The sequence below is a fragment of the Callorhinus ursinus genome, unplaced genomic scaffold, assembly GCF_003265705.2.
Source record: "Callorhinus ursinus isolate GAN/ISIS: 27379988/994484 unplaced genomic scaffold, GSC_fseal_2.0 scaffold45, whole genome shotgun sequence".
NCBI lineage: Eukaryota > Metazoa > Chordata > Mammalia > Carnivora > Otariidae > Callorhinus > Callorhinus ursinus.
Genome location: NW_027397107.1, coordinates 3,059,719 through 3,076,858, shown reverse-complemented (window position 1 = coordinate 3,076,858; position 17,140 = coordinate 3,059,719). Strand labels below are relative to the sequence as shown.

Here is a 17,140-nt window from a genome sequence, read left to right as displayed (position 1 = left end):
TGAAAAAGGAGAAAACAGGTACAAAACGGGATTAAGGGACTTATTAAGAATCCCTGACATTTGCTTAGCACTTTTGTTTTCAGGTTACAATGAATCATATGATCTGATGCTCAAAACAATATTTGTGAACTAAGCAGAGCAGATGTCCTTTTACAAATGAAGACACTGGGGCTCAAAGACTCAAATCGTTGGCCTAGGGTGATATCATTGGAACCCAAACTCAGAACCTTGATTCCCAGCCCGCAGAGCCTTTGCTTGTCACACCATAGTTCCTCTTATGAACGTGAACGTGGTGAGGAGCAGTGCAACTGCCCTCAGCACCACCAACCACAGTGCACTGCGTAGATGCTCTGAAGTCTGAGGAAATGAAGACCATTGTCTTGGATGAGGAATCCATGCATCATTTTCAGACACATGCTAGACAGTCCTAACGCACTTGATACATGACAACTGGTAGGTAAGTAACTGTGTAGTTGCCATAATTAAAAACATAGGTATAAATGATAATAGATTGGAGAGAAGCAACCAAAGAGTAGGTTGGGAATTAAAGTAGTTCAGATGGGAATGTCCATGATTCAGCGTTCAGAACAGCATCTTAAAGAACAATCTTGGTAAAGGATCAATACAAAATGGATTTTAAGGCCCTTATTTCCTATGATTAATTTTCCAAATCAATTTTTACAGATTTAAAAATGATTTGTTTTAGCTCTCCCATAAGTTATTTTGATTATAAAAAATTGGCTCTGGGGCGCCTGGGTGGCCCAGTCGGTCAAGCGTCCAATTCTTGATTTCAACTCAGGTCATGATCTCAGGATTGTGAGATCAAACCCCACATCGGGCGCTGTGCTGGACTTGGAACCTGTTTAAGAGTCTCTCTCCCCCTCTTCCCCTCCCCCCCCAAAAAAAGCCTGGCTTTGCCCTTAGAAAACCAATATCTGTTAGCTTCATTTTAAACATGATTTGATGATTAGAAGGCCTCCACTGTGGGCGTAACCTTGCGGAAGAATTTATGGCCTTGAGAATTTGTACTTTCAAAGATATACCCTGGAGGAGAAGGATAGCTAGCAGGGCAGATTTCCTGTTTCTTTGGTGTGTACTCTGTAGAGTACATGGTTGTGTCATCGAATGGAGCCGAACTCTTAAACAGAGCATGTACTGGTTTGCAGCTCTCCGTCGGGATCAGCTCATGTGGCACGTAGTGAGACCTGAAAGTGCTCCAACCATCAAATTTTCCAGATGGGTTGGGAATCTGCTGCTGCTGCTTAATAAGACCTTGACGACAGCATTCCCAGGCTGGAAAATCTTCCTTTGTGGTGCTTTTTCCTTGAAAAGGAAAATTGTTATTTCTTCTTTGATCAACTGGCCTGATGGGACTGACACGTCTGGTCTGATAGGGAACATAGTCGAGATGGCTTGTGCTGCTCAGCTGCATGGTACCTGTAGGCGGGACATATTCTTGTGCTTTCTTGACTTTGGGTGGTGGGATTTCCCAAGGTTGAAAGCTTTCACGGAATTCCGTGCTTCCTTCAAAATGAGCATTTTGGGTCACTCTGGTGTATGGAGGTCTGCAGATTTTTGCAGTTTCGCCAACAAGACCCTGAAAGTCGTATCGGTGAGTTGTGAGATCCTCAAAGGGTTGGTTGGTTGGCTTGTACACTTCTTTTGGCCTTGCAAACTTGAGTTCTAGCTGATAAGGTACATAATCAAAGCGATGGCTTGTCTCACCATTAAAAGGGACTGTAGAACGTTTGACTACAGGGCTGGGTTTAAAGCTTTGCCTAGGCTTTATCTCCTGAGGAACATAGTCATCCTGAAATGTAGTTGAATTTCCAAATTTCACAGTGGGGGGATGATAAGTTTGTTCAGGCTTATAAAGGTCAATTTTCTGAATGTCCCAGGCTCTATAATCATCTTGAAAATAAAAAAGAGAGCATTTAAAATACTGAAGAAAACCACCTTCTTCTAAAAATCATGACTGACTTCTCTCATTGCCAAACGTCCTCCCATTTCCTTCAGAAATCTGAACATTAATCAAGTCTGAATTTGCTCAGCTTCCCCTGATTTGTGTTTTCTTCATATCCACCTTCCTCTGCCCACTTTAGTACATATAACTTTGTACTTCTAGATTTACCTGAATACACCACAAGGGAGTGGAATATCTGAGCTTGGATTGTTGATAGTTTTTGAAAGCCTGTGTTTTGGGTAAAGACCGAGTTTAGGAGATTATGATTGTGTTTGCCAAGAACTGGTTGGGATTTTCACCATAACTCATGAAATGCTAAAGTAAACCATAAAATCTAGGGAGTAACATAAAATCAAAGGCCCTGATGTGTGGGCACAGTGATGCGGGTATTATTCTTTGCCTTGGAGGGACTCCTCAAAGGAGAATTTCAACTCCACTATACTGTGGGAAAGCCTGCCGGACTCCCTGAGCAAACATACAGAGTAACTTGTACTGTCTCAGAAAGATGATTGCCTTAACTTTAGCTTCTCAGAAAATGGACTTCAAGGTATCACCAAAAGACAGAGTGCCATCTAGAGGCCAGAGGCCTGAACTGAGTGCTTTCAAAACATACCAGAAATTGTATGTAGAATTTAGAAAGGAACTTCAGAGCTAAGTCTGAGATTTAGGGTTAAATACCTTAATTCTGCTTCTTGTGGCATACCTAGACTGTGGTTGGAAAACTGAAGTACTTATATTTCAACCAAGGGTTATTTAGTTTTTTTATTTCTAGATGAGAAAGGTAGAAAGCTAAGAAATACTGTGGAATTGACTTCACCCAAAAAGATGTATACCCAAGATTAATTTATAAAAGACAGAAGTTATGCAAGATAATGTATTAGAGACTAGACTAAAGTCCATGTAATGTCTATTGGAAAGGCCAAAACTCAAATGCTTTTTATGTGGACACCTCCTTTGGAGAGAACAGTTCCTCATTCACAGACATTTCTGCCCCAATGGCCAAGTTGTGGACCAAAGGGTTACCTCTACCTCATCAAGCTACTGATGTTTGGATGAGAGTGGATGCCTGGCCCAAAAGCAGACAGTCTTTAGGCCAGTAGAGGCAGATGAAACAGCCTGGCAAGAAGAGATGAGCTGGGTAGGCCATTCTTGTTCTTGTGAACCCAAATTTGAAAATATGGAGCCAGATAAAAGCAGGAGATGAATCTAAAAGGATGCCATGAAGTGGAATTGGAGAGCTGCGGTAAGGTGAAGACTTCAAAACTCCACCTGTCAGGTAAAAGGAGTGATATAAATAGGCAGAGGAGCCCAGGGAGTGGAATAGCAATCAGACTAGATGCTGTAAGAGAAACCATGGGGCTCTTGCAGAGAGGGAGGCGGGGGGAGTAACTCTTCCCTCAAGCTTCCTCTGACCCTGACAGCTTTCCACTACCACCAGTACAGAGGAAGCCTTTACCACGAACTCTCTTTTGCTTGAGGCACCATGAAGGAATCTCTGTTATTTGCAACCTGAAGTATAAAATTATAATACTATTTTCAGAAACTAAAAGGAAATCACAAGGTGCTATTAAAGGCCTAAAGTTCCACCTTGCTGCCAAAACAACTGAGGAAAAATATTAATTTCATGAGAGAAAATAAATAGAAGAGAGTAATTCTCCCTTACCAAGCCAGCTTTGGTTTTCAAAGAGGAAGCAAAAATTTGGAGACTGAGACACAAGTTTTGACAGCACACGTTACCGTGAATATCAGTTCCAGATAACTGCAGAAAATTGATTTTCCCTTTATACACATGCCTATGCTCATATGCCTGGAATGTTGATTATTTGTTCATTCTGGAATACTTATTAATAACATTCTAGTGATACCTTTAAAACATCATCATCTTTATTCACATCATCTGTTTTTAGTGTCTTATGACCCTTCTAGAAGAGGCAAACATAATGTCATGCACATCTAACAATGCAGTCTGGCCATCTGGCAACTGTGGTATTGTCCTGGTTAGATAAAGGCAATTCCATTTCCTCTGCTCATTCTTTTGACTTCTAACCACAGTTTCTAACCACTAAAATCTAGTTAGCAAGTATGTTATCTTCTGAACAGCTTTAACCCCAGGAGGTGTCTGCATGCGTTTGCTCACCATGAACGTCTGCATGCAGAGCTCTGTCCCCATCCTTATATAGTGAGCTGTTCTAGGTTCCTCTTTTGAGGACAAAAGCCCTGAGGTGCACATGTTGGTTCTCTTCCTTGGTACCTTGTAACCTGTTCCCTGTGGCATCATGGCACCGAGGACTTGGAGGCAACTTTTATAAAGCCAGGGGGCTCCATCACGGGCATTTCTTTCTCAATCTACGTATCATCAAACAACTCCCATGATAGTAATACTACCTATAAGCTGATGACTTCCAGAGGTTGAATCTCCATTCCAGACTTCCGTTCGAACACCAAACCCAGATATATATCTTCCTACTTGACATCTCTATTTCAAGAGGTAAATTGAAACTTTGTATGCTTCAACTGAATAATCAATCTTGGAGTTTTATTGAAATTTTTAGTTCATTTATATTTAATGTAATGAATGATCTAGTCGAGTTTAAGTTGACTATATTGCTATTTGCTTTTGACTGTTCCCACATGTTCTTTGTTCCCTTACCCCTTATTTTCTGCCTTCTTTTGGATACAGGGTATGTTTATTACTCCATTTTCTCTGTTAGCATTTTAATTAAAACTTTCCCTATTTTTAGAATAAAAAGACATTTTTTACTTATTAGGGGATCTTTTTGGCCTACTTGAACTTAAATTGATATTTTTACCACTCTAGAGCAGTGGAAGAAACTTTCAACAGTGTAATTCCATTTACCCCCTCCTGTCTTTTGTGCTATTATATTTTACTTCTATATTTATGTAAAAATACATAATTATTATTGTGACTTTAAGAAGTCAATATTCTCTTATATTTATCGACAAAGTTACCCTTTCTGTGTGCTTCATTCCTTCTTGCATTTCATGCTGCCCTCTGGAATCATTTTCTTTCAACCTGAAGAACTTCCTTTACTACTTTTTGTAGTATGGGTTGGTTACTAACAAAATCTCTGGGGTTTTTGTTTGTTTGTTCCTGGAAACATTTTTATTTTGCCCTATTTTTTGAAGGATATTTTCACTAGACATAAAATTCTGGGATTCATTGGGTTTGAATTTCTAGGTGTTTGGTTTTTTTTTTTTTTTCTTTCCCTTTCAACACTTTAAAGATGTCATTGCATTATCTTCTGGTTTCCATGGCTTTAGGTGAAAAGTTAGGTATATTTCTAATTTTTCTTTTCATAAGTAATGTGTAGTTTTTCTCTTACTACTTTTGAGAATTCACCTTCACTTGGTTTTTGGAAGTTTGGTGATAGTTGCCTCAGTGTGGTATTCTTTGTATTTATCTATTTCGGGATTTGTTAAGTTTCTTAAATCTGTGGCCTGACCCATTCATCAGATTTGGAAATTTCTTGACCATCATTTCTCCAGATATTTCCTGACTCTTCATAGGTCTCATATTTTACCAAATGCTGGGTGTCATGTATAAGTAAACCATAGACAATAAAATCAATGTTATTTTCAACAGGAGAAAGCTTGGTCTTTCCAGTTTAGGCAAATCACCCTAATCCAATGAGGAATTGAGCTAGGCTGGTGCTCAGAGGCATTTTTAGTTAGACATAATCCTCCTCCAGTTACAAGGACAAGAATTGTGGTATGTTTGTGGTACAGCCCTCTTTCTGTGGGACTTTATCTCCTAAGCACTTACTCCCAAGTACAGCTGTGGGATCTTTCTGGCCCAGTCTCCTAGCCCATCATACCCCCTACACATTCAGCAAACATCCCACAAGGAAAACCAGCCATACATCTGCAGGACTAATGGATTCCAATTTGTTATACCAATCCACATATCAGGTGCTTCACTGGTTTCCGTTCACCCAGGAGAGTCTCTCTGCTTATGCCAAGCTCCGTTTTCAGCCTAGGCCAAGGTGTGACAAATGCTCCCGGGGAAGTAAAGAGTTGGTTCTCTTAGCTCACCCAGGAAGGCCTCCTCCATCTCTGCAATTTTAGCTATTTGCTTCCAGAGCTGTCCAATGCCATTAAAGAGATGTTTTACACTTTAAAAATGTATACATATTTTTAGCTATTGCAGTGGAAATAATGGCCTTCTGCCATTTACTATATCCTTCCTGGAGACAGAACTGAAGCGTTTTTAGCAGCTACGAGAAAACTATTAAGGACCTCAGTCTGGTAACTGATGCTTCACAATCTGACCTTTACCTACATATATAGAATTACACCCCAATCTCTCACTTCCTGAAATCCTCTGATGTTTACAGAACAACCCCTTTATTTTTCTGGCTCTATGTGTTTGTGCTTATTTCATCCTAGTTTTAGTGATGTCCCTCCCTTTCCTATAGATCAATACTTACTGCTCTCTGATACGTTCCCAGGCTGGCCTGAATTTTGCTCAGTCTTGCTCAGTCTAAATTTTTGAAACATGACTTGTTCCATTAATTTTCTAGTGAATTATCCTCCTCCCTAGTGATAACACATATTATTTATTTCTCGTATGGCTATTTAATTTTTTCTGCTACTATTGCTTTTTCTCCTCAACCATAAAGTATCTGTTAACAACCACGCTCAGTTCAGATCTCTGTATTCCCTACAGTGCCTAGCACAGAACAGAGTAATCCTTAAGACATGTACCAAGTCCAGTGCTGGCCTATTTTAATCATCTACATTTCAGTATAAATGACTTTCTAACCTGAGGCTGCTGGGAGCAGATACATTTCTGTCTAAGAGTAACCTGTCTCATAGAACTGCGTCTCTGGAATCTAGATGTTACCCTTCTCGTCACAGCCCTACAGGGTTTTCTCTTCCTTTTTCTTTATCATATCCCCTCTCTGTCTTTCCTCGGTTCTCTGATTCTCGGTGGATAGTGAGAGAGTCTCTTCTCATTGCGATTTCTCATCAGCTACAGACCTGTCCGTAAATAGTTATCTACAAAACCTGCAGTACATTCATCACACAGAATGAGGACTGCCTTGGCCCTTAATATTTATTGTCTCATGCTCCCACACCTGGAAATACAAAGATAACCTTTCCTCACTAGGAAAGGTCAGAAGTGAGAAAACCAGAGGGATCCCAGGAATCCTCAACATTGGATTATGGGGGTAGAAGTACGGAAAGCTACAGGAAACCCAGGTAATGAGAAGCTAGAACTAGTGTGTGTGTGTATGTGTGTGTGTGTGTGTGTGTGTGTGTGTGTGTGTGTGTTATGTGTAATCGTCACAGCATGGGGGACTATCAATATTACTGATACTTTTTGATAGATCTTGTAGGACAAAAAAGAAAAGAAATTCCTACTATGGTTGTTAAAAGACCCCGTTGTTTTCACCAAATATATTTTATGTAAAATTGTTATGGTAGTATATGACCTCTGCATACCAGTAGATACAGATCTGTGATTGCTATATGCTATATTGCATTATGACAGTATACTTGTTTACCATATGCATTGTCTTAAAACTTTGGTCCTTGTGTAGCATCTTACGTGCTCACAGCCAAAAAGATGAAAGTACAGTGCTCCTGACCTCCCTACTTATAGATCATAGCGTACTGGTAAACATATATTTACTTATGGTATTTGAAGAATACATATGTGTTCAGCTATTGTCTATTTAAACTTTAAACTGCTGCTTTTATTGTGGGTGACATCACTTTTACAAAAGGGTTTTATATGAGGACATACCACTCAGCCATATCACATAATAAAAAGGATATAAACTTAAATATGCAATTATATTATTAACAAAAAATAATATAGAAATGATATGCAGTAACAAGATAGCCTTTTAAAAAACGACTCCACTCCCCAAAAGCAATAGAGTATTTTGAAATCAGGTTGATTTTTGGAAAGAAACTAGCCATACAATGTCCAGCCCCTTACTTGTCCAAGTCGGTTGCCAAAAGGGAGAAGGTATTCTCACACTTCTTCCATGCTGGAAGTCTTAGAGGAGCTGGTCTCCTAAGTGGTGGTCCAACACTGTCACTGGGTGGATAAGCCTGTTTTTTTCTGAGTTCAGTATCGGGAAGCATCTGCTTTATCCTTTACCCTAGCCTCTTTATCACTAGAAAGGGAGTATTTGGTTCTCCACTTGCTAACTCTTTTGCTTTATCAGTTGGTTCAGAACTTAAATGGTAAAGAGGGTTGCTATTTATTTGACCTTCTTTGACTCCAGTACACTCAGTAGAGTTTCAACTCATTCTGGAAGGGAAAGAAAGGAATGGTGCCAACTAAATGTGGCATGATGTGCCAAGTGTGACATAATGATTGTTCAGTGACATCCTTTGTTTTTATGGTTGACCCTTTGAACAACACAGGAGTTAGGGGCACTGCACCTCTGTGCAGTCAAAAATCTGTACATAATTTTTACTTCCCAAAACTACCAAATGGCCTATTGTTGACCAGAAACCTTAAAAGTAGCATAACAGTCAACATATATTTTGTATGTTCTATGTATCACATGCTGTATTCTTACAATAGTGTAAGCTAGAGAAAAGAAAATCATAAGGAAGAGAAAACACATTTACAGGACTGGACTGTATTTATCAAAAAGAATCTACACATACGTGGGTCCACACAGTTCAAACCACATTGTTTTAGGTCAGCTGTATATGTTTTTAGGTAGAGAAAATGAATTAAGTGGCTAAATTTGAACGCTCAATCAGGCAAATGGTCTTTTTTTTCCACTATGTAATACTACTTTGACCAAAGGCAAACAAGTTTTCCTAAGCCATGGGAGCTAAGTTTGGCAACACACCAAATTATGATTTGATGTTGGATGGAAGTGAGCTTTAATTTTTTGGCTCCTTCATTTTTGAAATGGCAAGTTACCTTTATAGGTTGGGACAGTGTCCACCTTCCCTTGTTTAACTTGTTGTCTCTCCAAAGGCCGGACTATGGCCACAGGCTGCACTTTGTAAGAATTAAAATCTCGTTTGTAGGTAGTGTCAAGATCAATCTCCCCCTGTTTTGGTTTGTATTCTTCCGGTACATGGCGAGGCTGTTTGACTATCTCGTAAGGACGATAATCCGATCTGAAATATAGAAGTTTGAAACATAGCCTCACAGGTTCCTTTATTTCTGATTTTTCTAATGCAGTATTGAAATTTTCAAGGTTTATTTCAGTTGAAAAGTCTAAGAAGATATTAAAATGGTGATAGTTAATAAACTACTTGAGAGAAATAATTTAATTCTTTTATGTCCTACCCAGTGACTAACATCTTAAGCAATATGTCAAAAATTCTAGTTTTCAAACATCATTATGATGTGGATCTTCAGTTGATTGGATCTTACATAAATAAAATCTTTAAGTAACTGAATTTTTTTCTAACCTGGAAGGAAATCTTATGTGAAAGATTTAATGAGTCTAAGAAAAAATTTTAAATATATCCCCTGGGTCTACTTTGTCAAAATCCTTAGGCATCCTACTTAAAGACTAAGCTCTTTGGGCGTGCTTTCCTCTTACGGAAATCATGCTGTCTTCCTGCTTATTATAAAGAACCAGTTAAATAAATAATTAATGTCTAAACTCTGGCCTTCAGTCATAAATCACATTCATAGTATGGATGTGATTCTTACTCGTCTTTGGATCCCGAGACGCCCTTGTCGTGGATGAGAGCCGCATATCGCAGTCCAGCCACCCTGGGCATTATATAACATTCTGTGGCAGAAATGGTGCTGTAGACACTGGGGCTGTCTGGTGGGGTGCAGATGACAGAGCCAGAGTGACCAGACTGCCTGGGTCCAAATCCTGGCTCTGTCATTCATTGGATGTGTGACCTTGGGCAACTTAGTTGCCCTGTCCAGGCCCTAGTTTCCTTATATATAAACTAGGACAATCACGTCATCTAGCTCATGGGGTTGTCTCAAGGACTGGTGCACATACATGCACACACGCACGCACACGTGTGAGAGAGCTTGGTACACAGTAAGGGCAACATGTCAGCTATTACTATTATGACTACACGTCTTCAAAACTGCTTTTTTTCTTCTGAACTCTGCGGACAGTGTCACTCGCTTTATTGGCGTAAGCCATCTTGTATTAATCACTATTTTCTATTTATGTCCATAAGCTCCAAAACCCCAAAACCTCACCGAATCCCTTCTACTCATGATACAATTTCTTAGGCTTGTTGACTCCTCTTCCTCAATCCCATCCACCCCCGTCAAGCCGGGCTCCAGCACCGCCTGACGGGTCACAGTGGCTTCTCTGTGACGGAGTCTGTAGTCCTCCTCTTACTTGATGGGCATCATGGCCCACTCCCTCTGTCTCCAGGAGACTCTCTCCTCCTGCCTTCCTGCTGGTTTCTCCTCGGTCTCTGATGCAGCTTCGTCCCCCCTCTCCTTGGCCATTAAATGCTGGGGGTTTCTCAACACTGGGGCCCGCACACATCCCTCTTCTCCTGCGGTGCTCACCCCTGAAGACAGCCCTACTCCCACAGCTTCAATTACCACTGAAATAGAGATGACCCACCAATTTATAGCTCAGCTCAGACCCTTCTCTGAGCTCCCGACCTGTATTGCCAACGGCACCTCAAGACTTAACATGCCCCCAACAGATCTGGTCCGTTCGCTGGCGCCCCATCGTAGTGAAGAGCATACCATCCTTTAGCAGCGGGGACCCAGCCCTCACCCTTCGCACCGCAGCTCCCTCCTGCGGCTGCGGCTTCATCAACTCCTGTCATTTCCACCTCCTAACTCTCTCTCAGATCTCCTGTCATTACCGCAACAGGTCCAAGCTCCCACAGTAGCTTATTCAAATCAATTCAACAATTCCTAAACTCGTGTATCTTCCTCCCCTCATCCTAGCTTCTCCCCGCCTTTCCTCACGTGGCACCCAAAGCGATCCTTTCACATGTAAATTTGATCAAGTCATTCCTGCCCTGAGCTGTCTAGCCTCCTCCTTAATTAGCCTTTTACATCCCCTCAGAAAACAAGCAAGCAGGCAGACAAATGAGAAAGAAACGAAACCTTCAGTGGCCTCTTACTGCTCTAAGGACGCAGAAAACAGCACATGTGGCCCAGAGGCCCCACGTGGCTCCTTCACCAGCCACTAGAGGAAACTTGCTCTTGCTCGCCTCCTGCTCGCCTCCTCTCCCTGCTCCTGCGGGCTGCATGCTGCTCTGTCTGCACTGCATTTCCTTACCTACTTCATCCACTGAATTGCTTCACATCCTTCAGGATTCCACTCATTCTTCTCATTTCCCTGATAAAATCAAACCTCTTATTCTGGCTCTCAAGGCCCCTTGTGCCTATCCCTCATGGACTGTATCCCTGCTGCGATCTTGTACTTATTCTGAGCGGTGCGCTGCTGCCTTCACTAGACGGCAGCATCTGTGGGCACAGAGATCGCAACTGTTTCCGCTCACCACTATACCCCAGTGCCTGACACCTACCAAGCGCTTACTAAGTATTACTTAACAGATAAATAGTAGCAATCACATACCTCTTATTCTCAAGACATCTGAGTTGTTCTTTGCTCTTCCCAAATACCAGCTAGAGGGACATAGGCTAAAATGCAATCAGGGAGTGGAAGAATCGGGGAGAGGACAGAGAGAAAGGCTTGAAGTCTTAGTTTCTCTAGTTAGATTAGTTAAATGTTAGAAAGTGTACTTCCAAACCCAAAGCAGCTTTCTATGGAGAAGTGATAATGGGTAAATACACTCTTAGTCGTTGGATATGTCCCCAAACATAGGACATGTCCATAACCATACTTCCAGGGCAGACTCCTCGCCGACTCTGGCAGTCCTCGAACTGTACGGCAACCGTCCTGCTATAAAGGGTCCAAAGTCTTAAGCACGTCCAGACATCTGCTTTTTACAGTCTCGTCCTCTAGTCTAGAAAAGTATAGGATGACCCTTTATTCTCTGTACAGGTACATCGGCTTTTTGCTGCTTAGTCAATACAGTTGACATGAGGGAGTGAAGGAAGGGTTCTAAACCCCCGGCATAAGGCTCTTGGAAATACTGCTAGCTCCCCAGTTCAAAATACAAAGAAAAGATGCAGTGTTTTACTTAGTGTAGTAATGATGTAAAGATGTAATTTGAGATGTGATTTGAGAAATGGAAATTTTAGTTTTACTGGCATATTCTGACCTTTTGGGAGTTGGGACATCTTTTTCTTCCTGTTTTTTGTTTGTTTGGTTGGCTGGTTGTTTTTTGGGTTTGTGTTTTGTTTTTGTTTTTTTGTTTTTTTTTTTTTTTACTATATAGGGATACTTGAACAAGTCAACTGACAAACCCAGAATTGAAAAGCAATTGCCTTTTTAAAGAAAGATATGGCAGGATATACTTCCCCAATTTTAACATTCAGAACTAGTTAAATGCAAAATCTTTATTCAACAAAATGCATATTGTGGAATTTATTTCAAATCTCCACTCTGAATTTTTAAGGCATCGAGGAAGAATGAACGCTAGGGCGAAGAAAAAAGAGCAACCACTCCCATTTGCTCTGTCGTTCAATTTCTTCATCTCATTTGCTTTAATCGGTATCTTGTTTATTTATCTGTGTTTCTGCTTTTCAACTGCCATTCCCACAAGGCTGTAAAAGCCACAGTGGGGCACAGTCCTTCTTTACGTCCCACGTCACGCCCAGGGACCAGTGCAGTACTTGACCCATTTCATTGAATCTATGGCAACAGAATGACCAGCAATGGTGGTTAAAATGCAGATTCCTGGGATCCACTCCATTATCTATTGACTGTTTTAGGTGGAACTCTGGAATCTGCAATTGTAACCCTTCTGGATGATTCTAAAGCATACCAAGTCTGAGGACTATGGAAGATTTTCAAATCTGTGGAAGAGCCACACACCCACAAAAGTCAAGGGAGTCACTGAGCACTATTACTGCAAGGGTTGCCTGAAATGTTAAAGGTAGAAGTATTGGACTCAAAGTTTGAAGGTTTCAACCTTTGTTCATGCAAGTAGAACGAGCTCTATCTAAAATGATATGAACATGGATAACACAGCAAATTAAATTGTAGAGCATTTTTAAAAACCCAAATTATAGAAATCTGAGCCATTCCTTGAAAGCAGAAACCTCTATTTATAGATCCTTTTATACTTAACATCTAAGATTGTACATTGAGTATGGTATGCACATTAAGAGAATAAAGAAAAGAATTAACCCATTGACAAAGATACAATTTTTTTTTTTTTTTTTTAAAGCTAAGCCTAAATGAGGAGTTAAGGCTTAGGAGGAATTTTTTTTTTTTTTTTTTTGGTTTATCTTCCCAACTGAATAAATATTGAGTGCCTCCTACATGCTAGCAGGCATCATGCTAGGTTTCTGGAAATAGAATGCCAAGATAAGAATAGACACAATCCCTGCTTGCACGGGCCTCTGAAATGGATCTATGATAAATAACAGGAAGATGCTCTGAGGGCTTACATAGGGGAGTTTTACCCAGCCTGAGAACTGGATACACACGTGTCAGAGGCTCTCGGAGTGATAACTGAGTTGAGATCTATAGGTTACACAGGAATTAACTGGGGTAAAAGGGAGAGAAATTTCCAAGTAAGTAAAATAGTATACTGGAAGGCTCTGTGACAAGGGAATCCTGATATTTTCAAGAAATGAGAAATGTCCAGGGGCGCCTGGGTGGCTCAGTTGTTAAGCGTCTGCCTTCGGCTCAGGTCATGGTCCCAGGGTCCTGGGATCGAGCCCTGCACTGGGCTCCCTGCTCAGCCTGGAGGCCTGCTTCTCCCTCTCCCACTCCCCCTGCTTGTCCTTCTCCCACTCCCCCTGCTTGTATTCCCTCTCTCCCTCTCTCTCTGTCAAATAAATAAAATCTTCAAAAAAAAAAAAAAAAAAGAAATGAGAAATGTCCTATGGGATGTGAGCATTAAAAAGTACATTGAAAATAAATTAGAGAAGGAATTAGGGACCAAACCATGAAGGGATTTTAGTGTATATTAAATACAGTGGGGAAAGTATAAGTATTTTAAGCAACGAGGTGATAGGATTAGAACTGCATTTTAAAAAGATCATCTCTGCAGGCTAAAGTATAGGAAACAGATCAGAGAGGTAGAGTAGATACAGAAAAAACAGGAAGTTCCTGTATTCCTCTAGTTGGAGGTGACAGTGGAAAGCAGACAGACATAAGAGATTTTAAGTGGTTAAAAAAAAATCAGTAAAACTTTTTATTTCCCTTTTTCTTTCTTAGTTTCTGTCATTCTAACTTAATTTTCATCTTTCTGTTTTTCTCAAGTTGTGATTCAACTAGTTCCTTGCTTCCTGAATTGGTTCAACTTCGATCAACTTAATAGTTCACTTTAAATAGTTAAAAAACTTTATTAAGACCAGAAGAGTTGGAAGAGAAGTAAGTAAAGCAGTTAGTTTCTTAATATTTACTTAAATGTTGTTATTCCTTCCATTTTACCACGGCATGCTCGAAATTCTTGCTTGGGTTTCAGACTCTGAGGTGGAAGAACATTGCCATAGGTAGGATATTTTTCCGAATATTCAGTGGTGGGGCAAGATACACCAGAATTTTCATAAATCCTTGTGGTTCCATGTGGACAGTGATGTCGCCTGTGCAAACATAAATAAACTGAAAGATTATTTTGACTTCCAAAAATATTTTATGATAATTGCATCTTCATCAGAGAGACCTTCAAAAAACATAGAATCTCTAAATTTAAAAGCAACCTTACTAAAAAACAAACACAAAATACCTTCCATTTATTCTGCAATGGTGTTTACCAAAACAAGAGAAAATTATGATATATCCTTTATGGTGGAAACTCTGGTTTTCCTCTGACAAAGATTTAGTGGGTCTCCTTATACTAAGAAGCTGAAAAAGCTCACAAGCACATCTACCAGGCCCCTTTCAGGCAGGTTCCACACTCAATTTAGCTTTCACCTGCTGGATGTTCACATGATACTCGGAATCAGAGAGCGCTACCTAGGGAGAGAGGCAGAGCCCAGCCCTGTTGCTGGCAGGATTGTGGGAGAGGCACCGAGAGGCTGGAGCCAGCAGTTGTCAGGCAGCATTCAGGTTTGCAAGGTGGCTTCCTGACTGGCAGCTCCCTGACCTTGGCGGTAAGGAGCGGTTCCCTGCCAACAACTGGGAATCTGCAGCCGAGCGGTAGGCCTCAGAACCACTCCCTAACTCCATAACGAAGAACCCTGACCAATACATCACATAAGCTGATAGCACACAGTGGTTACAGAGAATGGGGTTGATCTCTAGGTGTGACGACTGCAAGATGCAGAAATTGTCAACACTGAAAAAGCGGGTTCTAGAAGAGTATGTATGGTCGGCTCTGTTTCTCTCCCTTCCCTTTTAAAGGACTTGTAAAACAAGTCTTAAGGAACATTTTTATTTGTGGGGACTAGGATTATGAGGGATTTTCACTATATTCTATGTTTTTTGCCTTGCATTTTCATACCATGCCTCCTGTATATTCATTTCATAATCAGAAAAAAGCCCTTAACAAAACAGACAGAAAAACCCAAGCAAACAACAAAAAAGTAACATCCCACAATGCTGAAATATGAGGTCAGTTTCTCGGGTCCGATGTCATCTGGGGACCCGGGCTATGTGCGAGGGCTAATAATACAAGCCCAAGGAAAGCTGAATTTGAGGAAAACGCATATGCTCTGTAGATGAAATCAGAACCGGCTAGGATATCTGGACTCCGTGAACCCCCAGGAAGAACGTAAGAGAGATCAGCTGCTCTGCTTGGAGGTTGCTGGACAGCAGGAAGCACTGTAACGCAGAGAAGAGTGAAGAGGTGGTTTCAAAGGCTATTCAGGAAAATTCAAAATCAGAGGAGTTGAGAGATTTGGGATTATTGGCTGACAATGGAGGCTTTGGGAAAGTGCTGAAGTTGACTTAGTACCACACATGGTCTCTTGGGAAAATCAGGGGCAGGTACATAGGTCATGCATGGAGGTTCTGATATGGGTGCACTAAGTTACAAGAATCAAGTCGAAGCTTTGACATTTCTCGTTGTTCTCAGTTTTATTTTCCAGCAAAGACATACATTCACATTGTAACAAAACAAATACCGAAAAGCTTATAAAGGAAAGCCAAAGTCTCCTGTCCCAACGTTTCTTGTCTCTAGAAACAACTTTCTGATGATCTCTGCTTCTTAGTTTTTCCGGAGGCTACATCTGTTTTTTAATTTTTCTTTGAGCTTTGAACATCTTGATTTATCTGCTTAAATGGCCAACTTTCGGATCCTAACATAAACATGACAGATTTGACTGATACCATTCCACTCACTTCCCACTGTTACATGGTCATTCATTCCGTGGAATCGACATGCTCCTAATATTTATTTAGCAGTGATTTAATCCCTGGGCCAACAATGAAGCTGAGAGAGAAGACTGTGTTTACAGGGGGTGGGAAGTTGTTAGGCAGGACTCACAGACCAATTCTGGGTTTCAGGGTGGAGGCTACTCCCTTCTCAGTCAGGCAGATCCCTAAGGGGGCACTGCCCGGAGGGGACCGGGGACACGGTCGGGCTTGGATGGACAGCGGGGGCACTGCCCGGAGGGGACCGGGGACACGGTCGGGCTTGCATGCACAGCGGGGGCACTGCCCGGAGAGGACCGGGGACACGGTCGGGCTTGGATGGACAGCTGCAGGTGGAAGAAAGCGTAGCACGGGTTGAAAGCTCATGGATTTGCACAGCGTCGTTATTCCTATGCCTTCCTCTTTCCCTGAGGTGTTGGAGGCATCCACTCTCCCAGTGGGATCCGATCCCACTCCCGGGCAGCCTGAGGACCGGCCGCTACTGCGCTGGTATCCTCCGCCCGGCGGGACGGCGCTCAGTTTGCACCTGGCCAGGGAGTCTAAGAGCACGAAATGTCGAGCCCGGCAGCCGGGAAGTGAGGGGGTAGGGGGTGTTGCGGAGCGAGCGTCCGTGTCCCTTCACCTCGGGGGCGACCACGACGGGGCTCCGGCCACCCCGCGCCTGGCCCGCCGCCACGCTGGCCGTCCCTTACCCGCAGGTGCAGATCTGACACAGACACCAGCTCCTCATGTTCTCGGCGGTCTGCGGCCGCCCAGCCGGCCCTCAGCACCTGCGGCTTCGCGGGGTCGCCGCGCCTGCGGTCGTCATGGCAACATCGGGCGCCCGGGA

The 17,140-nt window shown here is 41.9% G+C and overlaps 1 protein-coding gene across 1 annotated transcript; it reads right to left on the bottom strand.

Annotated features, from left to right (window-relative positions):
• SAXO2 (stabilizer of axonemal microtubules 2) lies at positions 1-17,131 on the bottom strand. Its single transcript, XM_025893322.2, has 4 exons — positions 17,004-17,131; positions 14,400-14,579; positions 8,880-9,082; positions 1-1,911 (listed from the first exon to the last, which is right to left on the bottom strand). Exons 1-4 carry the CDS (start codon positions 17,039-17,041, stop codon positions 968-970), a joined length of 1,365 nt encoding a protein of 454 aa, XP_025749107.1. The 5' UTR covers positions 17,042-17,131; the 3' UTR covers positions 1-967.
• Positions 17,132-17,140: the final 9 nt, after the last annotated feature.